The sequence below is a fragment of the Ammospiza caudacuta genome, chromosome 32, assembly GCF_027887145.1.
Source record: "Ammospiza caudacuta isolate bAmmCau1 chromosome 32, bAmmCau1.pri, whole genome shotgun sequence".
Lineage (NCBI taxonomy): Eukaryota > Metazoa > Chordata > Aves > Passeriformes > Passerellidae > Ammospiza > Ammospiza caudacuta.
The window spans coordinates 3,998,627-4,024,481 of record NC_080624.1 but is presented as its reverse complement, the minus strand read 5'-3'; the positions used below and the strand labels follow the sequence as shown (position 1 = coordinate 4,024,481).

At 60.2% G+C, this 25,855-nt stretch overlaps 1 protein-coding gene across 1 annotated transcript; it reads right to left on the bottom strand.

Moving 5' to 3' along the window:
* Nucleotides 1–25,855, bottom strand: SF3B2 (splicing factor 3b subunit 2). The gene is given in 24 exon segments (XM_058822327.1): nt 1–284; nt 1,020–1,205; nt 2,165–2,264; nt 3,625–3,726; nt 5,645–5,787; nt 7,870–7,977; nt 9,620–9,679; nt 9,681–9,728; nt 11,280–11,369; nt 12,032–12,181; nt 13,540–13,767; nt 15,006–15,086; nt 15,757–15,894; nt 16,922–17,122; nt 18,353–18,435; nt 19,443–19,545; nt 20,346–20,424; nt 20,973–21,091; nt 21,476–21,529; nt 22,854–22,921; nt 22,953–23,070; nt 24,017–24,082; nt 24,981–25,027; nt 25,680–25,855. Coding segments are annotated over 24 exon segments (2,598 nt in total). The 5' UTR covers nt 25,834–25,855; the 3' UTR covers nt 1–212.

Genomic DNA, 25,855 nt, shown 5'->3' with positions numbered 1-25,855 from the left:
TTTACAAAAACACCGGGGACAGGGTGGGGACAAGGACGGGGACAAGGACGGGGACAGTGCCACCACACTGTCCCCAACACCCGGGGTGACATCCCCCGACCTCGGGGTGGCACCAGCGCCTGGCAGAGGGCGGGGACAGGGAGGGGACACTGAGGGGGCAGAGGTGACACCGAGGGGACAGGGAGGGGACAGGGAGGGGACACCGGTGACATCTAAAACTTGAACTCTTTGTACTTCTTGCCCCCCCCGCGGGCGTCCTGAGGCTGCGCCTTCCTCTTCTTCTGCTGTGGGGACAGTGAGGGGACAGTGGGGACAGTGAGGGACAATGGGGACAGTGAGGGGACAGTGAGGGACAATGGGGACAGTGAGGGACAGTGAGGGGACAGTGAGGGACAGTGGGGACACAGGGACAGTGAGGGACAGTGGGGACACAGGGACAGTGAGGGGACAGTGAGGGACAGTGGGGACAGTGAGGGACAGTGAGGGACAGTGGGGAACAGTGAGGGACAGTGGGGACAGTGAGGGACAGTGAGGGACAGTGAGGTGACAATGAGGACAGGAAGGGGACAATGGGGACACAGGGACAGTGAGGGGACAGTGAGAGGACAGTGAGGGACAATGGGGACAGTGAGGGACAGTGAGGGACAGTGAGGTGACAATGAGGACAGGAAGGGGACAATGGGGACACAGGGACAGTGAGGGGACAGAGGGGACAGGGAGGGGACAAGGAGGGGACAAGGGGATCACTGTGATGTGAGGGGACAGGGAGGGGACAGGGAAGGGAGAGGAAGGGGACAAGGAGGGTACTGGGAGGGACAGCGGGGACACGGGACAGGGAGGGGACAGGGAGGGGACAGGGAAGGGACAGGGAGGGGACAGGGAAGGGACAAAGGGATCACTGGGATGTGTGGAGGACAAGGAAGGGACAGTGAGGGGACAGAGATGGGACACAGGGGACAGTGAGGGCACAGGGAGGGGACACAAAGGGGACACAAAGGGGACACCGAGGGCCAGCCCACCTTCTGCTTGGCGGCGTGCTCGGCCACCATGTCGCTGAAATCCTCCTTCTCCACCTGCGCCTGCTGCTCCCGCACGTGCTCCTCGTACTTCTGCGTCATGGCCGTGGGGTCCAGCTCCAGCTCCTCGGGGGCCAGCGCCACCTCCACGCCCTGCGCCTCGGGGACGGGGCCCTTGCGGCCCATCACCTGTGGGGACACATTGGGGACATTGGGGACACTGGGGACAGCGCCACCTCCACGCCCTGCGCCTCGGGGACGGGGCCCTTGCGGCCCATCACCTGTGGGGACACATTGGGGACAGTGTCATTGTCACCCCCTGCGCCTCGGGGACAGGGCCCTTCCTGCCCATCACCTGTGGGGACATTGGGGACATTGGGGACAGTGTCACTGTCACCCCCTGCGCCTCGGGGACAGGGCCCTTCCTGCCCATCACCTGTGAGGGGACATTGGGGACATTGGGGACAGCGCCACCTCCACGCCCTGCGCCTCGGGGACAGGGCCCTTGCGGCCCATCACCTGTGAGGGGACATTGGGGACATTGGGGACACTGGGGACACTGGGGACAGTGGTCACTGTCACCTCCTAAACCTCTGTCGCTGGGCCCTTCCTGCCCATCACCTGTGAGGGGACATTGGGGACAGTGTCATTGTCACCCCCTGCGCCTCTGTCGCTGGGCCCTTCCTGCCCATCACCTGTGGGGACATTGGGGACATTGGGGACAGTGTCATTGTCACCTCCTGAACCTCGGGGACGGGGCCCTTGCGGCCCATCACCTGTGAGGGGACATCGGGGACAGTGTCACTGTCACCTCCTGAACCTCTGTGACCGCCCCTTGTGTGCCATCACCTGTGGGGACATTGGGGACACAGGTGACACCAATCCTGTGGTTTTTGGGGTCCCAGGGCTGTTTCTGGGCTGGTTTTGGGGTGTTTTTTTTGGGTGTTTTTTGGGGGTCTCACCACAGACATGTCACAGATGTGCGTGGGGCTGTTTTTGGGGTGATTTTGGGTTTTTTTTTTTGGGGTGTTTTTAGGATGTTTTTGGGGTGTTTTTTTGGGGTGTTTTTAGGATGTTTTTGGGGTGATTTTGGGGTGTTTTTTGGGGTGTTTTTAGGATGCTTTTGGGGTGATTTTGGGGTGTCTCACCGCAGACATGTCGTAGATGTGTGTGGAGCCCATCATGGCCGTGCCCACGGTCGCCGTTCTCTTTTCGGGCACCACCGTGAACAGCTGGGGGGTCTCGCTCCTGTGGGGGGGGGGGGGGGCTCCTGATCACCCCAAAATCCCCCCTAGACCCTGAGCCCCCCAAACCCCAAATCCCCCAGACCCCCTTGACTCCCCCAAACACCTCCCCAAAACCCCAAACCCCTCAAAAATCCCCCCAAAAACCCCTGAACCCCAAACTCCCCCAGTGCTCCAAACCCCCCTGAGATCCCCAAACTCCCCAAAAACCCCTGAACCCCAAACTCATGCAGTCCCCCAAACCTCCCTGAGACCCCTAAAATCCCCTAATCCCCCCCCAAAATCCCAAAACCTCCCCAAATTCCCTCCAATCCCCCCAAAAGCTGCTCTAAAATCCCAAAATTCCTCCAACCCCCAAAAAAACCTCTCCAAAACCCCAAACCTCCCCCTAAAATCCCCAAAACCTCCCCAGAATTCCCCGAAAATGTCACAAAACCTCCCTAAAAACCCCAGAATCCCTCCAAAACCCCCCAAAATTCCTCCAAAACCTCAAAATTCCCCCAAAACCTCCCAAATTCCCCGAAACCCCTCCAAACCCCACCCCAAAATCCTTTCAACCCCCCCCCAAAACCTCCCCAAACATCACTCCAGACCCCTCCCCAAACCCCCCAAAATCCCTTCAACCTCCCCCCCACCCAAAAACCTCTCCAAACCCACCCCGAAAACCTCCCCAAATCCCCCCAAAATCCCCCAAAAACCTCTCCAAATCCCCCAAAATCCCCCAAAACACCCCTAAAACCTCTGCAAATCCCCCCAAAATCCCCCCAAATCCCCCCAAAAACCTCTCCAAATCCCCCAAAATCCCTCCAAAATCCCCCAAAACACCCCTAAAAACCTCCCCAAATCCCCCCAAAAACCTCTCCAAATCCCCCAAAATCCCCCAAAACACCCCTAAAACCTCTCCAAATCCCCCCAAAATCCCCAAATCCCCAAAATCCCTTCAACCTCCCCCCCCCTAAAAACCTCTCCGAACCCACCCCGAAAACCTCCCCAAATCCCCCCAAATCCCCCCAAAAACCTCTCCAAATCCCCCAAAATCCCTCCAAGATCCCCCAAAACACCCCTAAAAACCTCCCCAAATCCCCCCAAAATCCCCCAAAAACCTCTCCAAATCCCCCAAAATCCCCCAAAACACCCCTAAAAACCTCTCCAAATCCCCCCAAAATCCCCAAACCCCCAAAATCCCTTCAACCTCCCCCCCCCAAAAACCTCTCCGAACCCATCCCGAAAACCTCCCCAAATCCCCCCAAAACCTCTCCAAATTCCCCCAAAATCCCTTTAAATTCCCCCAAAAACCTCTCCAAAACCCCAAAAACCCCAAAATCCCCCCAAAAAACCCCAAACTGCCCCCGTTTCCCCCTCACCCGTCCATGGCCTCCTCGATTTTCTTCTTGCGCAGCTCGATCAGCTCCGGGGTCTCCATCCCGGCCGGCACCGAGGAGAAACCCCCGGGGGTGATCAGCCCACTGAGGGGGGATGGGGGGGTCAGGGGCACCCCAAAAACCCGCGGGCACCCCAAAAGGTGTGGGGTGAACCCCCAGGTTTGGCTCGGAGGGGGTGAACCCACCCCATTGCAAATCCCACGGAAAACCCCACAGGATTCGCCTTTATGGGGGGGATTTGAGGGTTCGGGGGGGTCCCGATCAGTTTTTGGGGTGACCCCGAGTTCTTGGGGTGCCCCTGAGTTCTTGGGGTGCCCCTGGGTGCTGAGGGGTCCCCCCGAGTTCTTGGGGTCCCCCCAGTTTGTTTTAGAGGGGATGAACCGACCCCGTTCCCCAACCCCACAGAAAACCCCACAGGATTCCCCTTGATGGGGGGAATTGGGGGCTCAGGGGCACCCCAAAAACCCGGGGGCACCCCGAGGGCTCGGGGGCACCCCAAAAGTCGTGGGGTGAACCCCCAGATTGGTTCAAAGGGGAGGAACCGAGCCCATTGCTCGCCCCACAAAAAACCCCACAGGATTCTCCTTTAGGGGGGGATTTGGGGGTTCGGGGAGGTGTGGGGGTCTTTGGTGGGTCCCCTCGAGATTTTGGGGTGACCCTGAGTTCTTGGGGTGCCCTTGGGTGTTTTGGGGTCCCCCTGAGTTCTTGGGGTCCCCCCACTTTGTTTTAGAGGGGATGAACCGACCCCGTCCCCAACCCCACAGAAAACCCCACAGGATTCCCCTTGATGGGGGATTTGGGGGTTCAGGGGGTCCCGATCACTTTTTGGGGTGCCCCTGACTTTTCTGAGGTACCCCAGAATTTTTCTGGGGCACCCCCGAATTTCTGGGGGTGTCCATGGGGGGGTGAACCCCACTGCTCACCCCAAACTTCTCGCTCCTTTCTGGGGGAATTTTGGGGACACCTGGGAGATTTTTTTGGGGTTCCCTTGATTTTTTGGGGGTACCCCTGAATTCTTGGGGTACTCTATGAGGTTTTTAGGGTTCCCTGCGAGATTTTTGGGGTCCCCCTGAGTTTTTGGGGTGCTCCCCATCTGTTCTCCCACTGCTCACCCCAAATTTCTCGCTCCTTTCTGGGGGAATTTTGGGGACACCGAGGATTTTTTGGGGTGTCCCCGATATTTTTGGGGTGTCCCCGATATTTCTGGGGTGCCCCTGAGCTTTTTGGGGTTCCCTGTGAGATTCTGGGGGCACCTCTGAATTTTTGGGGGTGTCCATGGGGGGCTGAACCCCACTGCTCACCCCAAACTTCTCGCTCCTTTCTGGGGGAATTTTGGGGACACCTGGGAGGATTTTTTGGGGTGTCCCCGATATTTTTGGGATTCCCTGTGAATTTTTTGCGGTTCCCCTGAGTTCTTGGGGTTCCCTGTGAATTTTTTTGGGCACCCCCGAATTTTTGGGGGTGTCCATGGGGGGGGGGGGGGGGGGGTGAACCCCACTGCTCACCCCAAACTTCTCGCTCCTTTCTGGGGGAATTTTGGGGACACCGAGGATTTTTTGGGGTGTCCCCGATATTTTTGGGGTGTCCCCGATATTTCTGGGGTGCCCCTGAGCTTTTTGGGGTTCCCTGTGAATTTTTTGGGGGCACCTCTGAATTTTTGGGGGTGTCCATGAAGGGATGAACCCCACTGCTCACCCCAAACTTCTCGCTCCTTTCTGGGGGAATTTTGGGGACACCTGCGAGGATTTTTTGGGGTGTCCCCGATATTTTTGGGATTCCCTGTGAATTTTTTGCGGTTCCCCTGAGTTCTTGGGGTTCCCTGTGAATTTTTTTGGGCACCCCCGAATTTTTGGGGGTGTCCATGGGGGGGGGGGGGGGTGAACCCCACTGCTCACCCCAAACTTCTCGCTCCTTTCTGGGGGAATTTCGGCGACACCTGCGAGGATTTTTTGGGGTGTCCCCGATATTTCCGGGGTTCCCTGTGAGTTTTTGGGGTGCGCACCTGTCGGCAGGGGTGATGAACCCCGTCTCATCGGGTTTTTCTTCGTCGCTCTCCTCCTCCTCCTCCTCCTCCGAGGATTCCTCGTCCGAGGGCTCCAGCTCCCCCCAGGGCGTGCGGTCGATCTCCTCCTCCTCCTCCTTGGTCTGGGCGGTTTTGGGGGGCTCAGACTCGGATTTGGGGGGTCCCCGGGGCTTTGGGGGGTCCCAGGTGGATTTTGGGGTTTTTGGGGGGATTTTTGGGGGGATTTTTTGAGGTTTTTTTGGGGTTTTTTTGATGCTCGGAAAGGGGATTTGGGTGTGGGATCATGGAGACCCCAAATTTGGGGGGCCTGGAGGGGTCGCTCGGGGATTTGGGGGGTCCCAGGGGGTTTGGGGGTTCCCAGAGGGATTTTGGGGGGAATTTGGGGTTTTTGGGGTTTTTTGGGGGGATTTTTTGGGGTTTTTTGGGTTTTTTTTTGATGCTCGGAAAGGGGATTTGGGTGTGGGATTATGGAGACCCCAAATTTGGGGGGCCTGGAGGGGTGACTCCGCGATTTGGGGGGTTCCAGGAGGATTTTTGGGGGGATTTGGGGTTTTTGGGGGGGTTTTTGAGTTTTTTGAGGGATTTTTGGGGTTTTTTTTCAGGGATTTTTGGGGTGTTTTTTTTGGGGTTTTTGATGCTCGGAAAGGGGATTTGGGTGTGGGATTATGGAGACCCCAAATTTGGGGGGCCTGGAGGGGTCACTCGGGGATTTGGGGGGTCCCAGGGGGATTTTTCGGGGGGATTTGGGTTTTTTGTGGGATTTTTGGGAAGATTTTGGGGTTTTTTGTGGGATTTTGGGGTTTGTTTTTTTGTTTGATGCATTTGTGCGTGGGGTTATGGAGACCCCAAATCTGGGGGGGTCATCGGGGATTTGAGGGGGGTCCCAGCGGGATTTGGGGGGTCCCAGGGGGTCCATCAGGGTTTGGGGTGTTCATGGGGGGAATCCAGCAAGGTTTGGGGGGTCCCAGTGGGATTTGGGGGGATCCCAGTGGGATTTGGGGGGTCCTGGGGGGATTTGGGGGGGTCCAAGTGGGTTTTGGGGGGTCCCAGGGGGTTTGGGGGGAAACCTTGTGGGATTTGGGGGGTCCAAGTGGGATTTGGGGAGTCCCAGTGGAATCTGGGGGGTCCCAGGGGGATTTGGGGGGGGTCCCAGGGGGTTTGTGGGGGTCCCAGGGGGATTTGGGGGGGGTCCAAGTGGGATTTGGGGGGTCCTGGGGGGATTTGGGGGGGGTTCCAGAGGGATTTAGGGGGGTCCCAGGGAGATCCCAGTGGGATTTGGGGGGTCCCAGGGGGGTTTGGGGGGGGGGTCCCATGGGATTTGGGAGGTTCAGAGGGGTTTGGGGGATTTGGGGGGGTCCCAAGAGGAGGATTGGGGGGGGGGGGGTCCCAAGAAGAGGATTTGGGGGGTTTTTGGGGGTCCCAAGAGGAGGATTTGGGGGGTTTTTGGGGGTCCCAAGAGGAGGATTTGGGGGGGTTTTGGGGGGTCCCAAGAGGAGGATTGGGGGGGGGGGGTCCCAAGAGGAGGATTGGGGGGGGGGTCCCAAGAGGAGGATTTGGGGGGTTTTGGGGGGGTCCCAAGAAGAGGATTTGGGGGGTTTTTGGGGGTCCCAAGAGGAGGATTTGGGGGGGTTTTGGGGGTCCCAAGAGGAGGATTTGGGGGGGTTTTTGGGGGTCCCAAGAGGAGGATTTGGGGGGTTTTGGGGGGGTCCCAAGAAGAGGATTTGGGGGGGGGTCCCAAGAGGAGGATTTGGGGGGTTTTGGGGGGGTCCCAAGAAGAGGATTTGGGGGGGGGTCCCAAGAAGAGGATTTGGGGGGTTTTTGGGGGTCCCAAGAGGAGGATTTGGGGGGTTTTTGGGGGTCCCAAGAAGAGAATTTGGGGGGTTTTGGGGGGTCCCAAGAGGAGGATTTGGGGGGTTTTGGGGGGTCCCAAGAAGAGGATTTGGGGGGATTTTGGGGGGTCCCAAGAGGAGGATTTGGGGGGTTTTGGGGGGGTCCCAAGAAGAGGATTTGGGGGGATTTTGGGGGGTCCCAAGAGGAGGATTTGGGGGGTTTTGGGGGGGTCCCAAGAAGAGGATTTGGGGGGTTTTTGGGGGTCCCAAGAAGAGGATTTGGGGGGTTTTGGGGGGGTCCCAAGAGGAGGATTTGGGGGGGTTTTGGGGGGTCCCAAGAGGAGGATTTGGGGGGTTTTTGGGGGTCCCCATCACCTGGAACTCGGCGGCGTTGGTCCCGAACACGTCCCCGTACAGCGGCTTCCCCGTCTCATCCACGGGCGGCTTCCCCCAGCCCCCGGCGTGGTACCCGAAGGAGCAGCCCTGAAATGCACCTCAAAATCATCCTGAGCACCCCAAAATCATCCTGAGCACCCCAACATCATCCTGAGCACCCCAAAATTATCCTGTGCACCCCAAAATTATCCTGTGCACTCCAACATTATCATGAGCACCCCAAAATCATCCTGTGCACCCCAACATCGTCCTGTGCACCCCAAAATTACCCTGAGCACCCCAAAATTAACCTGAGCACCCCAAAGTTATCCTGTGCACCCCCAAAATTATCCTGAGCCCCCCCAACATCATCCTGAGCACCCCAAAATCATCCTGAGCACCCCCAAAATTACGCTGAGCACCCCAAAATATTCATTAACCCTCCCCAGAATCATCCTGACACCCCTGAGCTTCCCCCAGCCCCCGGCGTGGTACCCGAAGGAGCAGCCCTGAAATGCACCCCCAAAATGTTCATTAACCCCCCAAAATTATCCTGAACCCCCCCCCAAAGTCATCCTCCACCCTGCAGCACCAAAAACCCCCCCAAAAACCCCCAAAGCCCCCAAATTCCCTCCCAAAAACCCCAAACCCACCCTAAATCCCCTCCTAAAAACACCCAAACAACTCCACCGTGCTGTCCTCCAAAAAAACCCCAAAATCCCCCCGACAAACCCCAAATCCCCTCCTAAAAACACCCAAACACCCCCACCTTGTACTCCAAAACCGCCCCCAAAAAAAACCCAAATTCCCCCCCCAAAAAACCCTAAAAAGAAAAACCCCAAACACCCCAAAACCACCCCAAACCCCCTCCAAAAACACCCAAACACCCCCACCCTGCACCCCAAAAAAAACCCCAAATCCCCCCAAAAAACCCCAAATTCCCCCCCCCAAAACCCTAAAAAAAAACCCCAAACACTCCAAAACCACCCAAACACCCCCACCCTGCACCCCCAAAAAAATCCCCAAAATCCCCCCTAAAAACCCCCAAAATCCCCCCAACAAGCCCCAAACCCCCTCCTAAAAACACCCCAACACCCCCACCTTGTACTCCAAAACCCCCCCCCAAAAACACCCCACAAAACCCCAAATTCCCCCCCCGAAAACCCTAAAAAGAAAAACCCCAAACACCCCAAAACCACCCCAAACTCCCTCCTAAAAACACCCAAACACCCCAACCCTGCAGCACCAAAAAAATCCCAAATCTCTCCCCAAACCACTCCAAATCCCCCCCAAAATCCCCAAATTCCCCCCTCAAAAACCCTAAAAAAAAAAACACCCAAACACTCCAAAACCACCCCAAACCCCCTCCAAAAACACCCAAACACTCCCACCTTGTACTCCAAAACGCCCCCAAAAAAACCCCCAAATTTCCCCCCCCAAAACCCTAAAAAAAACCCCCCAAACACCCCAAAACCCCCTCCAAAAACACCCAGACACCCCCACCCTGCACCCCAAAAAAAAACCCAAAATCCCCCCTAAAAACCCCCCAAAATCCCCCCGGACAAGCCCCAAACCCCCTCCTAAAAACACCCCAACACCCCCACCCTGCAGCACCAAAAAACCCCAAATCTCTTCCAAAACCACCTCAAATCCCCTCAAAAACCTCCAAATTTCCCCCCAAACCCCATAAAACCCCCAAAACCCCATAAAAACCCCAAAACCCCATAAATGCCCCAAAAGCCGCACTCACCTCGGGGATGGGGGAGTTGAGCCCCGGGATTTTGAGGTTGGGGTACGAGGGGGGGGGGCCCGTAGCGCTGCATGGCGATCAGCCACGGGGGGGGCACCTTGTGGGCGTTCTGGGGGGTAAAGGGGGGCTCAGAGACCCCAAAAACCCCAAAAAAATCCCAAAATTCCACCCAGGACCCAAAAAACCCCAAATCTGCACAAGGAACCCCAAAATCACAGCAGGGAATGGGGGGGAGTCTAAAGGAAGGGGGGGTTCTGTCCCCCCTCCGTGAATGGAACATTCCTGGGGGGGTAAAGGGGGGCTCAGAGACCCCAAAAAAAAACCCCAAAATATCTCCCAGGACCCCAAAAACCCCAAATCCGCCCCAGGAACCCCAAATCGGCCCCAGGAACCCCAAAATCACAGCAGGGAATGGGGGGGGAGTCTAAAGGAAGGGGGGTTCTGTCCTCCCTCCATAAATGGAACATTCCTGGGGGGGGGCACAAGGGGGGGGGGTCAGAGACCCCAAAAACCCCAAAAAACCCCAAAATCCCACCCAGGACCCAAAAAACCCCAAATCCGCCCCAGGAACCCCAAATCGGCCCCAGGAACCCCAAAATCACAGCAGGGAATGGGGGGGGGAGCAAAGGAAGGACATGGAACATTCCTGGGGGGGTCAGAGACCCTAAAACACCCCCGGGACCCCAAAAAAACCCCAAAAAAACCCAAATCTGCCCCAGGAACCCAAAAAAATCCCTAAATCCGCCCCAGATTTGGGGTCTGGGGTGGATTTGGGGTCTGGGATGGATTTGGGGTCTGGGTGAAATTGGGGTTTGGGATGATTTTCAGGTGATTTTGGGATGGATTTGGGATGGCTTTAGGGTGATTTTGGGATGTTTTTAGGGTGATTTTGGGGCCCCACAGGCATGCCCGGGGATTTGGGGTTCAGGGTGTTTTTGGGGTGGTTTTTAGGGTGTTTTTGGGGTGATTTTGGGGTGGTGTTGGCAGTTTTGGGGTGTCCTTACCGACCCCATGGGCATGCCCAGGGATTTGGGGTTTGGGATGGTTTTAGGGTGATTTTGGGGTGATTTTGGGGTTTCCATAACGGCCCCACAGGCATGCCCAGGGATTTGGGATGGATTTGGGGTTTGGGGTGGATTTGGGGTGGTTTTTAGGGTGTTTTTGGGGTGTTTTTGGGGTGGTTTTTAGGGTGTTTTTGGGGTGTTTTTGGGGTGGTTTTTAGGGTGGTTTTTAGGGTGTTTTTGGGGTGGTTTTGGGGTGGTTTTTAGGGTGGTTTTTAGGGTGTTTTGGGGGTGGTTTTGGGGTGGTTTTTAGGGTGGTTTTTAGGGTGTTTTGGGGTGGTTTTGGCAGTTTTGGGGTGTCCTCACCGACCCCATGGGCATGGCCAGGGATTTGGGGTTTGGGAGGGTTTTAGGGTGATTTTGGGGTGATTTTGGGGTTTCCATACCGGCCCCACAGGCATGCCCAGGGATTTGGGGTTCAGGGTGTTTTTGGGGTGGTTTTGGGGTGTTTTTGGGGTGGTTTTTAGGGTGTTTTGGGGTGATTTTGGGGTGGTTTTTAGGGTGTTTTTGGGGTGATTTTTAGGGTGTTTTTGGGGTGATTTTGGGGTGGTTTTTAGGGTGTTTTTGGGGTGGTTTTGGCAGTTTTGGGGTGTCCTCACCGGCCCCACGGGCATGCCCAGCGCGATCCTCAGCTCGTCCGAGAGATCTCCCGGCTTCTTCTCCTTGAGCCGCGTCTCAAACTCCTTCCCCTGGGGACAATGGGGACACCCAGGGGACAACAGGCTGGTGACAACCCCAAAAACCCAACCAAAGCCCCCAAGTCCCACAGGGATGTCCCAAAAATCCACCAATGCCACCCCAAGATGTTTCCAAAGCCACCAATGCCACCCCAAGGATGTCCCCAAACCCTCAAATGTCCCTCTAGGATGTCCCCAAACCCCCCAAAATCCCATCAGGATGTCCCCAAAGTCACAAAATCCAACCAGAATGTCCCCAAAATCCAACCAGGACATCTCCAGACCCCAAAGTGTCCAACCAGGATGTCCTGAAACCTCCAGAATCCAACCAAGATGTCCCAGAACGTCCCCCAGGACAGCCCTAAAGCCCCAAATGTCCTCCCAGGTGTCCCCAAACCTCCAAAATCCAACCAAGGCGTCCTCAAACCCCCAAATCTTCAACCAGGACATCTCCAAACGCCAAAATGTCCAACCAGGATGTCCCCAAATGTCCCCCAGGGCAGCCCTGAAGGCCCAAATGTCCCCCCAGGTGTCTCCAAACTCCCAAAACTCCAACCGGGACATCTCCAAATGTCCAAAAGTCCAACCAGGACATCTCCAAACCCCAAAATGTCCAACCAGGACATCTCCAAACCCCAAAATGTCCAACCAGAATGTCCCCCAGATGTCCCCACCTCGTAGTAGAGGTCCCCGTGGATGGTCAGCTTGGGCTTGGTCTGCCACTTGAAGAAGGCGTCGTGCAGCTTCTGGTAGTCGATGTCGATCTTGCCCATCTTGGGCCGCACCTTCTCCCTCATCTTGGACTTCATGGTCTTCTGCTCCTCCTGGGGACGGCGCAGGGGACAGTGGGGACACGGCCCGGGGTGACCACGATGGTCACAAGGTCAAAAATACAACCAGGGTGTCCCCAAACCCCTGAAAAGTCCAAGCAGGATGTCCCCAAAGTCACCAAACCCAACCAGGACGTCCCCAAACCTCCAAAATCCAACCAGGATGTCCCCAAAGTCACCAAAAATACAACCAGGGTGTTCCCAAACCTCTGAAAGTTCAACCCAGGATGTCCCCAAAGTCACCAAACCCAACCCAAGACATCCCCAAATCCAACCAGGATGTCCCCAAACCTCCAAAATCGAACCAGGATGTCCCCAAACCTCTGAAAGTCCAAGCAGGATGTCCCCAAAGTCACCAAACCCAACCAGGATGTCCCCAAACCTCCAAAATCCAACCAGGATGTCCCCAAAGTCACCAAAAATACAACCAGGGTGTCCCCAAATCCAACCAGGATGTCCCCAAGGTGTCCCCACCTTCTCCTGCGGGGCCTCCCTCATCTCCTGGATGCCTTTGACCACCTAGAACCTCCCCAAACCCCCAAGACCCCTCCTCAAATCCCCTCCCATCCTCAGAGCTGCCCCTCAGCCATTCCCCGAGGTGTCCCCAAGGTGTCCCCAAAGTCCCCACAATGTCCCCAAGGTGTCCCCACCTTCTCCTGGAGCGCCTCCCTCATCTCCTGGATCCCTGTGACCACTGAGAACCTCCCCAAACCCCTGAGACCCCTCCCCAAACCCCATCCCACCCTCACAGCTGCCCCACAGCTGGCGCTCAGCCATTCCTGGAGGTGTCCCCAATGTCCCCAAGGTGTCCCCGCAGTGTCCCCACCTTCTCCTGCAGGGCCTTGCACATCTCCTGGATCCCTGTGACCACTGAGAACCTCCCCAAACCCCTGAGACCCCTCCCCAAACCTCCAAGACCCCTCCCCAACCCCCTCCCATCCTCACAGCTGCCCCTCAGGCATTCCCCAAGGTGTCCTTGAGATGTCCCCAATGTCCCCAAGCTGTCCCCACCTTCTCCTGCAGGGCCTCCCTCATCTCCTGGATGCCACAACCTCCCCAAACCCCCAAGACCCCTCCTCAAATCCCTTCCCATCCTCACAGCTGCCCCTCAGGCATTCCCTGAGGTGTCCCCAAGGTGTCCCCAATGTCCCCAAGCTGTCCCCGCAGTGTCCCCACCTTCTCCTGCAGGGCCTTGCACATCTCCTGGATGCCTGTGACCACCGAGAACCTCCCCAACCCCCTGAGACCCCTCCCCAAACCCCATCCCACCCTCACAGCTGCCCCACAGCTGGCGCTCAGCCATTCCTGGAGGTGTCCCCAATGTCCCCAAGGTGTCCCCAAGCTGTCCCCACCTTCTCCTGCAGCGCCTCCCTCATCTCCTGGATGCCGGTGCGCTTGATGAACTCGGGCAGCTCGAAGGGCGGCTTCTCGATGCCCCTCTTGCCCTGCAGGTATTTCCTCTTGAAGCACCAGTGCCGCGGCACCGGCACCGAGTTCCGCGTGGCCTTGAGGTGCACCAGCAGCTTGGGGTCCTGCGCGGTGACATCGTGCATCTCCACCACGTCCGGGCGGGCCACCAGCTGGGGACAGCAAAGGGACATCGGGGGAGTTAGCAGGGACAGCCTCAGAGTGACGCTGTGGTGACCTCAGGGTGGTCACACCGTGCATCTCCACCACGTCCGGGCGGGCCATCAGCTGGGGACAGCAAAGGGACATCAGGGGATGGCAAAGGGACATCAGGGGAGTTAGCAGGGACAGCCCTGGGGTGACACTGTGGGACACAAAGTGACCTCTGGGTGGTCACACTGTCCATCTCCACCATGTCAGGATGGGCCACCAGCTGTGGGGACAGTGGGGACAGCAGGGGACAGTGGGGACATCGGGGGAGTTAGCAGGGACAGCCCCAGGGTGACGCTGTGGTGACCTCAGGGTGGTCACACCGTGCATCTCCACCACGTCCAGGCGGGCCATCAGCTGGGGACAGCAAAGGGACATCAGGGGATGGCAAAGGGACATCAGGGGACATCAGGGGAGTTAGCAGGGACAGCCCCAGGGTGACACTGTGGGACACAAAGTGACCTCTGGGTGGTCACACCGTGCATCTCCACCATGTCAGGATGGGCCACCAGCTGTGGGGACAGTGGGGACATCAGGGGATGGCAAAGGGACATGAGGGGATGGCAAAGGGACATGAGGGGATGGCAGGGGAGCTAGCAAGGAGAGCCCCTGGGTGACACTGTGGAACACAAAGTGACCTCTGGGTGGTCACACTGTCCATCTCCACCATGTCAGGATGGGCCACCAGCTGTGGGGACAGTGGGGACAGCAGGGGACAGCAAAGGGACATCAGGGGAGTTAGCAGGGACAGCCTCAGAGTGACGCTGTGGTGACCTCAGGGTGGTGACATCCTGCATCTCCACCACGTCAGGACGGGCCACCAGCTGGGGACAGCAAAGGGACATCAGGGGACAAAGGAGAGTGAGGGAAGAAGAGCCCCAGAATGGTACTGGGGACATCAAAGTGACCCTGGGTGGGGACATGGGACACCAGGGTGACACTGGTGGGGTGACAAGAGTGAGGTCCATGGTGACCCCAGCGTGGCACCAGTGTCTCCAGGGAGGTGACAAAGGGCACACTGAGTGGCTCTGGTGTCCCCAAAGGGGACAGGAGGTGTCACCTCAGGGCTGTCCTCAGTGCCACCCACACCCACGGGGAGGGGACAGGGCCGTGTCCCCAAGTGTCACCTCAGGGCTGTCCCCAGCTCCGAGTGGCACCCACACCCACAGGGAGGGGACAGGGCCGTGTCCCCAAGTGTCACCTGCTTCAGCTCGGCCACCGTGAACCTGTTCATGCGCCGCAGCTTCTTCTTGGACAGCTTGGGGACCTCCTGCTTCTTCTCCTGGGGACACGTGGGGACAGCTCAGGTGACGCCGGGAGGGTGGCACCCGATGGCAGCACCCACTGTCCCCATCCCTGAGCCCTCCCTGTGCCTCTGTCCCACCTCAGGACTGTCCCCTTGTTCCCAGTCCCTGCTGTCACCACCCCCAGTCAGTGTCCCCAAACACCCCCGTGTTGTCCCCAACTCGGTACCAGCTCCAGTTGCCACCTCCTGTCACCTTCAATGTCACCCCACTGTCCCCAGTGCCACTGGCTCATCCCATCACTGTCTCTGTATCTCCATGTCCCCCACGTCCCTGTGTCCCCATTGTCACCTGCTCATCCTCGGAGCTGTCCCTGTCTCCAGTGTCCCCGTGTCACCTGCTTGTCCTCAGAGCTGTCCCCGTCGCTGCCCTGTCCCCAGTGTCCCCTGCTCGTCCTCGGAGCTGTCCCCCATGTCCCCAGTGTCCCCATGTCACCTGCTCATCCTTGGAACTGTCCCCAATGTCACATTTACCCAGTGTCACCTGCTCATCCTCGGAGCTGTCCCTGTCCCCAGTGTCCCCCTGTCCCCAGTGTCACCTGCTCGTCCTCGGAGCTGTCCCTGTCCCCAGTGTCCCCCTGTCCCCAGTGTCACCTGCTCGTCCTCGGAGCTGTCCCTGTCCCCGATGTCACCCCGTCCCCAGTGTCACCTGCTCGTCCTCGGAGCTGTCCCCGTCGCTGCCCCTGGTGCCATCCTCGGGTCCCTTTTTCCGGGGCACCCCCGTGCTCTCCGGCCGCTCCGCCCGCTCCGGCTCCTTCTCCTTGTCCTTCTTCACCTCGTCCGTCAGCTGGGACGGGATGGGGACAGGGGGACAGGGGACAGGGATGGGGACACGGGAATAGGGATGGGGACACAGGGACAGAAGACAGGGATGGGGACAGGGATGGGGACACGGGACAGGGATGGGGACAGGGATGGGGACAGGAATGGGGACACGGGGACAGGAGATGGGGACAGGGATGGGGGATGGGGACAGGGGACAGAAAATAGGGTCAGGGGACAGGGATGGGGTGAAGGGACAAGGGCACGGACAGGGGACAGGGATCAGGGACAGGGACAGGGGCACCCAGGAGACAGGGACAGGGATCGGGGACAGGGGACACGGACAGGGGACAGGGATGGGGACAGGGAATGGGGATAGGGGACGGGGTCAGGGGATGGGGACAGAGGATGGGGATGCCCAGGGGACAGGGGACAGGGGACAGGGTCAGGGACACCCAGGGGACAGGGATGGGGACAGGGACACCAGGGGTCAGGGAACAGGGTCAGGGATCAGGGGCACCCAGGGGACAGGGAAGAGAGACAGTGAACAGGGGACAGGGGACAGCAAATCGGGTCAGGGGACAGGGACCAGGACAGGGTGAGGGCACAGGGATCAGGGTCAGGGGACAACGACAGGGACAGGGAATAGGGGCAGGGGACAGAAGTCAGAAGCACCCAGGGGTCAGAGAACAGGGTCAGGGGACAGGGAGGGATGGGGACCAAGACAGGGTCAGGGGACAGGGATGGGGACAGGGTCAGGGGACAGGGATCAGGGTCAGGGGACAAGGACAGGGACAGGCGACAGAGGTCAGAAGCACCCAGGGGACAGGGTCAGGGAGAGGGGACAGGGGACACAGGTCAGCAGGTGACCAGAGGTGACACTGGAGTGACCCTCAGCACCCAGGGTGACCCTGGCACCCAGCAGTGACCCAGGAGTGACCCTCCCCACCCATGGGTGACCCTGGCACCCAGGAATGACCCAGCACTGACCCCTCCCCACCCATGGGTGACCCCTGGCACCCAAAGGTGCCACCCCCACCCCGAGGTGCCACCTTGAAGGCCTCGAAGATCCTCTTGAAGAAGACGAAGTTGGGGTCGTAGATCTCGGGCTCCTCGCTCACGTACTCGATCTCCACCTCGGGGCCCTCCCCGGGCTCGGGGTCCCCCCGGGGGGGGAGGGGCGCTGCAGCCCCCTCGCGGGCCCCGCCCCTCCCCCGCTTCTTCTTCTTGCGGTTCCGCCGCTTCCGGTTCCGCTGGGGGGGACAGAGGGGACAGAGGGACAGTGAGGGGACAGCGAGGGGACAGTGAGGTGGGACAGGTTCCTCTGATTGGGGGGACAGGAGGGGACAGTGAGGGTACACAGAGGGGACAGTGAGGGGACAGTGAGGGGACAGTGAGGTAGGACAGGTTCCTCTGATTGGGGGGACAGTGAGGGGACAGTGAGAGGACAGTGAGGGGACACGGAGGGGATGGGACAGTGAGGGGACAGTGAAGGGACACGGAGGGGACACAGAGGGGACAGTGAGGGGACACAGAGGGGACATGGAGGTGGGACAGGTTCCTCTGATTGGGGGGACAGAAGGGGACAGTGAGGGGACAGCGAGGGGACAGCGAGGTGGGACAGTGAGGTGGGACAGGTCCCTCTAACGGGGGGGACACTGAGGGGACAGCAAGGTGGGACAGGAGCCTCTAACTGAGGGGACAAAAAGGGACAGTGAGGGGACAGCAAAGTGGCACAGGTTTCTCTACCTGGGGGGACAGAAAGGGACCAAAGAGGACACTGAGGGGACAGTGAGCTGGCACAGGTTCTACTAACTGGGGGGACAGAAGGGGACACTGAGGGGACAGGAGGGGACAAAAACGGACACTGAGGGGACAGTGAGGTGGGACAGGTCCCTCTAACTGGGGGGACAGAAGGGGACACTGAGGGGACACTGAGGGGACAGGTTCTGCTAACTGGGGGGACAAAATGGGGACACTTAGGGGACATGAAGGTGCCAAAAGTGCCTCTAACTGGGGGGACAGAAAGGGACAGTGAGGGGACAGCAAGGTGGGACAGGTCCCTCTAACTGGGGGGACAAAGAGGGACCCTCAACAGGATGGCAGAAGAGGGGACAAAGGTGACATGAAGGTGACACAGGTGACCCCAGAGTGAGCCACACCCCCTGCACTTGGTGGGGACAAAATGGGGACATTGGGGTGGCACCGAGAGGGGACAGATGCCCCCAGTAAGGGGACAGAAAAGGGACATTGGGGTGACACAGGTGACCTCAAAGTGACCAAAATCCCCCCTGGGCCACCAAGGCAAGGGACGACAATGACACCACAGTGACAGAGGTGACCCCAGAGCCACCCACAGCCCCTCCCACACAAACCCACCCACGACCCCCCCGGGAACGTGGGGCACCCATGGGACCCCCACTCTCCAAATCTGGGCAGGGGGTGGCCTGTCCCCCATTGTCCCCCATTGTCCCCTCTGTCACCTCCTTCTTGGACGTCCCCGTGTCCTCCTCAGCCTCGGAGGCCGACGCCGACGCCCGGAGCTCCGTCTCCATCTCGTCCTCGGCTGGGGGCACACGGGGGACAGGGCTGTCACCAGCTCTGGTGTCACCCCCCGCCTTTGGGTGTCACCTCCCGCCTTTGGGTGTCACCCCCACCTCTGGTGTCACCACCACCTTTGGGTGTCACCCCCACCTCTGGTGTCACCACCACCTTTGGGTGTCACCACCGCCTTTGGTGGAGGGCACCCAGTGGGGACTGGGGGACACTGCAGGTGGCACTGTGGGTGGCACAGGGGGTGGCAGAGGACACTGAGGGTGGCACTGGGGACACCGCGGGCGGCACTGTAGGTGACACAGGGGTGGCGCTGGACACTGTGGGTGATAGTGGTGACACTGGGGTGACACTGGGAACACGGGTGACACTGGGGGCGGCACAGGGACAGCGTGGGCAACACAGGGGGTGGCAGGGGACACTGAGGTGGCCCTGAGGTGACACTGAGGTGGCACAGGGGTGGCACAGGGGTGGCAGGGGCGGCCCTGAGGTGACACTGTGGGCGGCACAGGGGACAGCGTGGGCAACACAGGGGGTGGCAGGGGACACTGGGGACACGGAGGTGGCCCTGAGGTGGCACAGGGGTGGCAGGGGTGGCACTGGAGTGGCACCGGGGTGACAGGGGTGACACAGGGGTGGCACAGGGGTGGCACTGGGGTGGCAGGGGTGGCACTAGGGTGGCACTGAGGTGGCACTGAGGTGGCACAGGGGTGGCAGGGACACTGTGGGTGGCACAGGGGCGGCACAGAGGTGGCACAGGGGTGGCACAGGGGTGGCAGAGGGGTGGCACAAGGGTGGCACAGGGGTGGCACAGGGGTGGCACAGGGGCGGCACAGGGGTGGCAGGGGTGGCACAGGGGCGGCACAGGGGCGGCACAGGGGTGGCAGGGGTGGCACAGGGGTGGCACAGGGGCGGCACAGGGGTGGCAGGGATGACACAGGGGTGGCACTGGGGGGTGGCAGGGACACTGTGGGTGGCACTGAGGTGGCACAGGGGTGGCACAGGGGTGGCAGGGCTCACCCGAGAGCCCGGGCACGCTGACCAGCTCCTCCTGGCGGCTCTCCTTGAGCTGCAGGATCTTCTCCAGAGCCTGCGGGATCTTGGGGCCCACCCCGGGCTCCTCCTGGGGGGCACAGGGACCCCCAAAGTCAGAGAGAGCCCCCAAAAACCGGGGAGACCCCTCCCCAAATCAGGGAGAGCCCCCTGAAATCAGGGAGACCCCCGGGACCCCCCCTTAAATCAGGGAAATCCCCAGGACACCCCCAAATCAGAGAGACCCCCCTCAAATCAGGGAGATCCTCGGGACCCCCCTTAGATCAGGGAAGCTCCTGGGACTGCCCCCAAAGAGACCCCAGACCCACAGAGACCCCTCCCCACAATAAAGAGACCCCAGCCACAAAATCCCCGAACTCGGAGAGCCCAAAGCCACAGAGAGACCCCAGACTCAGAGCCCCCAGCCCTACAGAGACCCTCCCAATGGAGACTGCAAACTCACAGAGACCCCTCCCCACAATAGAGACCCCAGACCCAGAAATCCCAGACTCAGAGACCCCCCCAGCCCCACAGACCCCCCCAGTTGAGCCCCCAGCCAGTCAGACCTCCCAATAGAGACCCCAACCCCACAGAGCCCCCTCCCCACAATAGAGACCCCAGCCCCACAGAGCCCCCTCCCCACAATAAAGACCCCAACCCCACAGAGCCCCCTCCCCACAATAAAGACCCCAGCCCCCCACAGAGCCCCCTCCCCACAATAAAGACCCCAACCCCACAGAGCCCCCTCCCCACAATAAAGACCCCAACCCCACAGAGCCCCCTCCCCACAATAAAGAGCCTGAGCCCCCCACAGAGCCCCCTCCCCACAATAGAGACCCCAGCCCCCCACAGAGCCCCCTCCCCACAATAAAGACCCCCCCCCATTCCCACCTCTCTGCTGTCGTCTCCGGGGGGTGGGGGGGGCCCGCGGGGCCGGGGGGCTCCCATGGCCAGGGGGGCTCCCATGGGGCTGCCTGGGGGGGACACAGAGGGGACATCAGCCAGGGGGGGGACAGGGGACACACAGAGGGGACAGGGGACACAGAGGGGACACAGAGGGGACATCAGCCAGGGGGGGACACAGAGGGGACACAGGGACACAGAGGGGACATCAGCCGGGGGGGGCACAGGGACACAGAGGGGACACAGGGACACAGAAGGGACACAGAGGGGACATCAGCCAGGGGGGGGCACAGGGACACAGAGGGGACAGACAGAGGGGACAGGGGACACACAGAGGGGACACAGAGGGGACATCAGCCAGGGGCGGGGACAGGGACACAGAGGGGACACAGGGACACAGAGGGGACACAGAGGGGACATCAGCCAGGGGGGGACAGGGACACAGAGGGGACATCAGCCGGGGGGGGGGTACAGGGACACAGAGGGGACACAGGGACACAGAGGTGACATCAGCCTGGGGATGGGATGGGACAGGGGACAGACAGAGGGGACATCACCCGGGGTGGGACAGGGGACAGAGGTGTCCCCACGCCCCCAGTGCCCCCCCCCCCTCACCTCGGGGGGCCAGGGGGGCCCTGGCGGCCATGGGGGTCCCCTCGGGGGGGGCGCGGGGGGGCGGGGGGGGTCAGCTTGGCCATCTCCTGCTGCCGCTCCTGCTCCAGCAGCACCGCGGCCTGGGGGGGATGGGCGGGAATGGGGGGTCAGGGGGGGCTGGGTGCGACCCCCCAAACCCTGGGGAGACCCCCGGAGGCCAGGGTGAGCCCCCAAACCCCAAAGAACCCCCCAAACCCAGGGGTGTCCCCCCAAACCCTGAGGAGTCCCACAAAACCCTGGGAGCACCCCCAAACCCAGAGGAATGCCCCAAACCCAGGGGTGCCCCCCAAATCCAGGAGAGCTTCCCCAAAACCAGAGGAACCCCCCAAACCTAGGGGTGTCCCCGAAACCCAGAGCAGCCCCCCAACCCTGGGGAGCCCCCCCCAAACCCAGGGGTGTCCCCCCAAACCCAGGGGTGTCCCCCCAAACCCCGGGAGCCCCCCCAAACCCCGGTCCCCCCTCACCCGTTTCTGCTGCTCCAGCAGCTCCTGCTCCTTGGCCTTGTCCCCAAACGGGTGCTGGCCCTGAGGGAGGGGGGGGGGGAGCACAGTCAGGACCCCCCCCCCCAAAAACCAAGGGTGCCCCCCCAAAGCGTCACCCAGTCTCCAACACCCCCAAAAATCCCAAATCCCACCCCGAAACCACCCCTCAGCTCACCCCATCCATGAGTACCCCCCCCAAGATGGCCTCACCCTCTGCAACGCCCCCCAGGACCCCTTTAAACCCCCCGAAACCCCCCCGAGCCCCCCACCCCAAAATCTCCCTGCCCGGACCTGAGCCCGCTCCTCCTGCAGCAGCACGGCCACTTCAACAGCACCCCAAATCCCCCTGGAACGCCCCCAAACCCACACCCTCCGAGCCCCCCACCCCCCCAAAAGGAGCCCCCCAAATCCCCCCAATCCCTGTGCCCGCTCCTCCCACAGCAGCATGGCCGCTGTAACCCCCCAAAAAGGAGCCCCCACCCCAAAAGGAGCCCCCTCCCCAATCCCTGCACCCTCTCCTCCTGCAGCAGCATGGCCGCTGTAACCCCCCACCCCAAAAGGAGACCCCGCCCCAAAAGGAATCCCCTCCCCACACCTGTGCCCACTCCTCCCACAGCAGCATGGCCGCTGTAACCCCCCACACCAAAAGGAGACCCCGCCCCAAAAGGAGCCCCCTCCCCACACCTGTGCCCACTCCTCCCACAGCAGCATGGCCGCTGTAACCCCCCACCCCAAAAGGAGACCCCGCCCCAAAAGGAGCCCCCTCCCCACACCTGTGCCCACTCCTCCCACAGCAGCATGGCCACTGTAACCCCCATCCCTGTGCCCCCCACTCCAAATGGAGCCCCTGCCCCAAAAGGAGCCCCCCAAATCCCCCCAATACCTGAGCCCTCTCCTCTTGCAGCAGCATGGCCGCTGTAACGCCCCCAGAGAAGCCCCCCACCCCAAAAGGAGTCACCCACCCCAAATCCCCCCAATCCCTGTGCCCGCTCCTCCCGCAGCAGCATGGCCGCTGTAACCCCCCATCCCTGTGCCCCCCGCCCCAAAAGGAGCCCCCTCCCCAATCCCTGCACCCTCTCCTCCTGCAGCAGCATGGCCGCTGTAACCCCCCCACCCCAAAAGGAGACCCCGCCCCAAAAGGAGCCCCCTCCCCACACCTGTGCCCACTCCTCCCGCAGCAGCATGGCCGCTGTAACCCCCCCAAAAGGAGCCCCCCGCCCCAAAAGGAGCCCCCCAAATCCCCCCAATCCCTGTGCCCGCTCCTCCTGCAGCAGCATGGCCGCTGTAACCCCCCCACCCCAAAAGGAGCCCCCCACCCCAAAAGAAGCCCCCCACCCCAAAAGGAGCCCCCTCCCCACACCTGTGCCCGCTCCTCCTGCAGCAGCATGGCCGCCTGCTGCTGTGCCAGCGTCAGCCGCTCCTCCTCGCTGAGCCCCGCGGGGGGAGGGGGCGGCGGCACCGGGACCCCCCCCACGGGCCCCCCCCCCCACGGGCCCCCCCAGGCCGAAGCCGAGCCCCAGCCCCGGGGGGGGCGGGGGGGGCACCAGGGGGTGCTGCAGGGGCAGCGCTGGGGGCAGCTGGGGGGGCAAAGGGGGGATGGGGGGGGTCAGGGGGGCAGCTGGGGCGCCCCCACCCCAAAATTGACTGTCCCCCCCCCACCCCACCCCAAAAACCTGGGTGTCATTGACCGCCCCCCCCTCCACCACCCCAAAATTTGGGCGCTTTGGAAGGTTTTAAACCCCCCCCCCCCCACCCCAAAACTTGGTGTCATTGAGCCCCCCCCCAAAAGAATTCCGGTGCTCTGGAAGGTTTTAACTCTCCCCACCCCAAAGTTTGGTGGCGCTGACCCCCCCCCCCCAAAATTTAACACCCCGAATTTGAGGAAGTCTGAGGGGTTTTAACTCCTCCCCACCCCAAAATTTAATGCCCCCACCCCACAAAACTGGGTGCCATTGACCCCTTCACCCCAACATTTAACACCTCAAGCACCCTGAATTCGGAGGGGTCCGGAAGGTTTTAACCCCCCCCACCCCAAAATTTAATGCCCCCACCACCCCAAATTTGTGGGTTCTGGAGGGTTTTAACCCCCCCACCCCAAAACTGGGTGTCATTGACACCCCCCCCACCACCACCCCAAAATTTCACCCCCCAGAATTCAGTGGTGGGAGGGGTCTGAAACTCCTGAGCCTCCCCACCCCAAAATTTAGCACCCCAAATTTGGGGGGGGGGGTCTGAGGAGTTTTAACCCCACCCTCCAAAAACAGGGTGTCATTGCCCCCCCCCCCCCCCAAAAAAAATCTGGACCTCTGAGGGGTCTTAACCCCCCCCAAATGACCCATGGACCCCCACCCCAAATTGAGGGTCCTGGGGGTGCCCCCACCAAACCCCCCCCCACCCCAAAATCTGAAGATCTGAGGGGTCTTAACCCCCCCCCAAAATGACCCATGGACCCCCCCCACCCCAAATTGAGGGTCCTGGGGGTGCCCCCACCCCAAACCCCCCCAGACCCCCCCAAAATGGCACCTGGGGGGGCGGGGCCTTGTCCCCCTCCTCGGGGCGCAGCGCCGGCCGGCTCAGCACGATCCCGGTCTGGGGGGGGCACAAATTGGGGAGGGGTCCCTGTGAGCCCCCCCCTGATCCCAGGGGACACAGGGACCCCCCCCCTCTGAGAGGGTGGGGGGGGGGGCAGAAAGAGCCCCCAGGTCCAAAAAATGGAATAAACACCCCCAAAATTATATTGAACTGCCAAAAAAATCTCATTAAATCCTCTAAAAATCACATTGAAACCGCCATAAAATCACACTTGACCCCCCCAAAAGTCTCATTAAACCCCCCAAAATCCCATTAAACCTCCCCAAAAACCCTATCAAGCCCCCCAAAAATAACATTAACCCCCCCAAAAATCCCATTAAACCCGCCCCAAAAATCCCACTAAACCCACCAAAAATCACATTGAACACCAAAATATCAAACCCCAGAAAAATCACATCAAACTTCCCAAAAATCACATTGAACCCCCCAAAATCACATTAAACACCAACAAGAACCCTATCAAACCTCCCCAAAAATCACATTAAACCCCCCCAAAATAACATTAACCCCCCAAAATCATATTAAACCCCACAAAGTCACATTAAATCCCCCAAAATCACATTAAACCCCCACAGTCACATTAAATCCCCCAAAAATCACATTAAACCCCCCAAAATCACATTAAACCTCCCCAAAATAACATTAAACCCCCCAAAAATCCCAATAAACTCCTAAAAACCACATTAAACCCTACAAACATCACATTAAACCCCCCAAAAATCACTTTAAACTGCCAAAATGCACAATAAACCCCCCAAAAAACAGATTAAACCACCCAAGAATCACCCCAAAATCCCATTAAACCCCACAAAAATCCCATGAAGCCCCCAAAAATGAGTTGCTCTCCTCAAAGGGACAAGGGAGAATTTGGGGTGCCCCCGTTTTGGGGTCTCACCTGCAGGGTGTAGGCCTGGAGCCGCTCCAGGAGCTCCTCACGGGTCCCTGGGGGGGAAAAGAGGGGTCAGGGACCCCCAAATTCTGCCCCAGAACCCCCCAAAATTCTTCTGCCCCTTCACAGACCCTTAAAACATCTCAGCACCCCAAAATTTCCCCTCCAGGGACCCCCAAAACTCCCCCAGATCGCCTCAGGTGACTCCAAAACCCCCAAATCTCCCCCCTTCCCCTCATATCTCCCCTCAAGTCACCCCAAGAACCCCAAAAATCCCAAATTTCCCCTCTTTCCCTCAGATCTCCCCCAATTTATCACCGTTCCTCTCAGATCTCCCCTCAAGTGATCCCAAAAACCCCAAATTTCCCCTCTTCCCCTCACACATCCCCCAAATCCCCACAAATTTTCCCTCAGATCTCCTCCCAGTCGCCTCAGGTGACCCCAAAAACCCCAAATTTCCCTTCTTCTCCTCACACATCCCCCAGATCCCCTCACGGCTCCATCCCCGCTCCCCTCACGGCTCCATCCCCGCTCTCCCCTCACGGTTCCTCCCGCTCCCCTTATGGATCCCCCCCGCTCTCCCCTCACGGCTCCATCCCCGCTCTCCCCTCACGGTTCCTCCCGCTCCCCTTATGGATCCCCCCCGCTCTCCCCTCACGGCTCCATCCCCGCTCTCCCCTCACGGTTTCCCCCCTCTCCCCGCACCCTGCGCGGGGGCTCCGATGCCGGCGAGCGTGGCCTGGAGCTCGGGGTGGGCCCAGCCCGCGTACGGGGAGCGCTCGGGGGCTCGGGGGTCCCTCAGGGGCTCCCCCGGCCCGGCCGCCGCCGCCGCCGCCGCATCCGCGCGCTCAGCCGCCATCTTGGCGCCGCCGCCGCCGCCG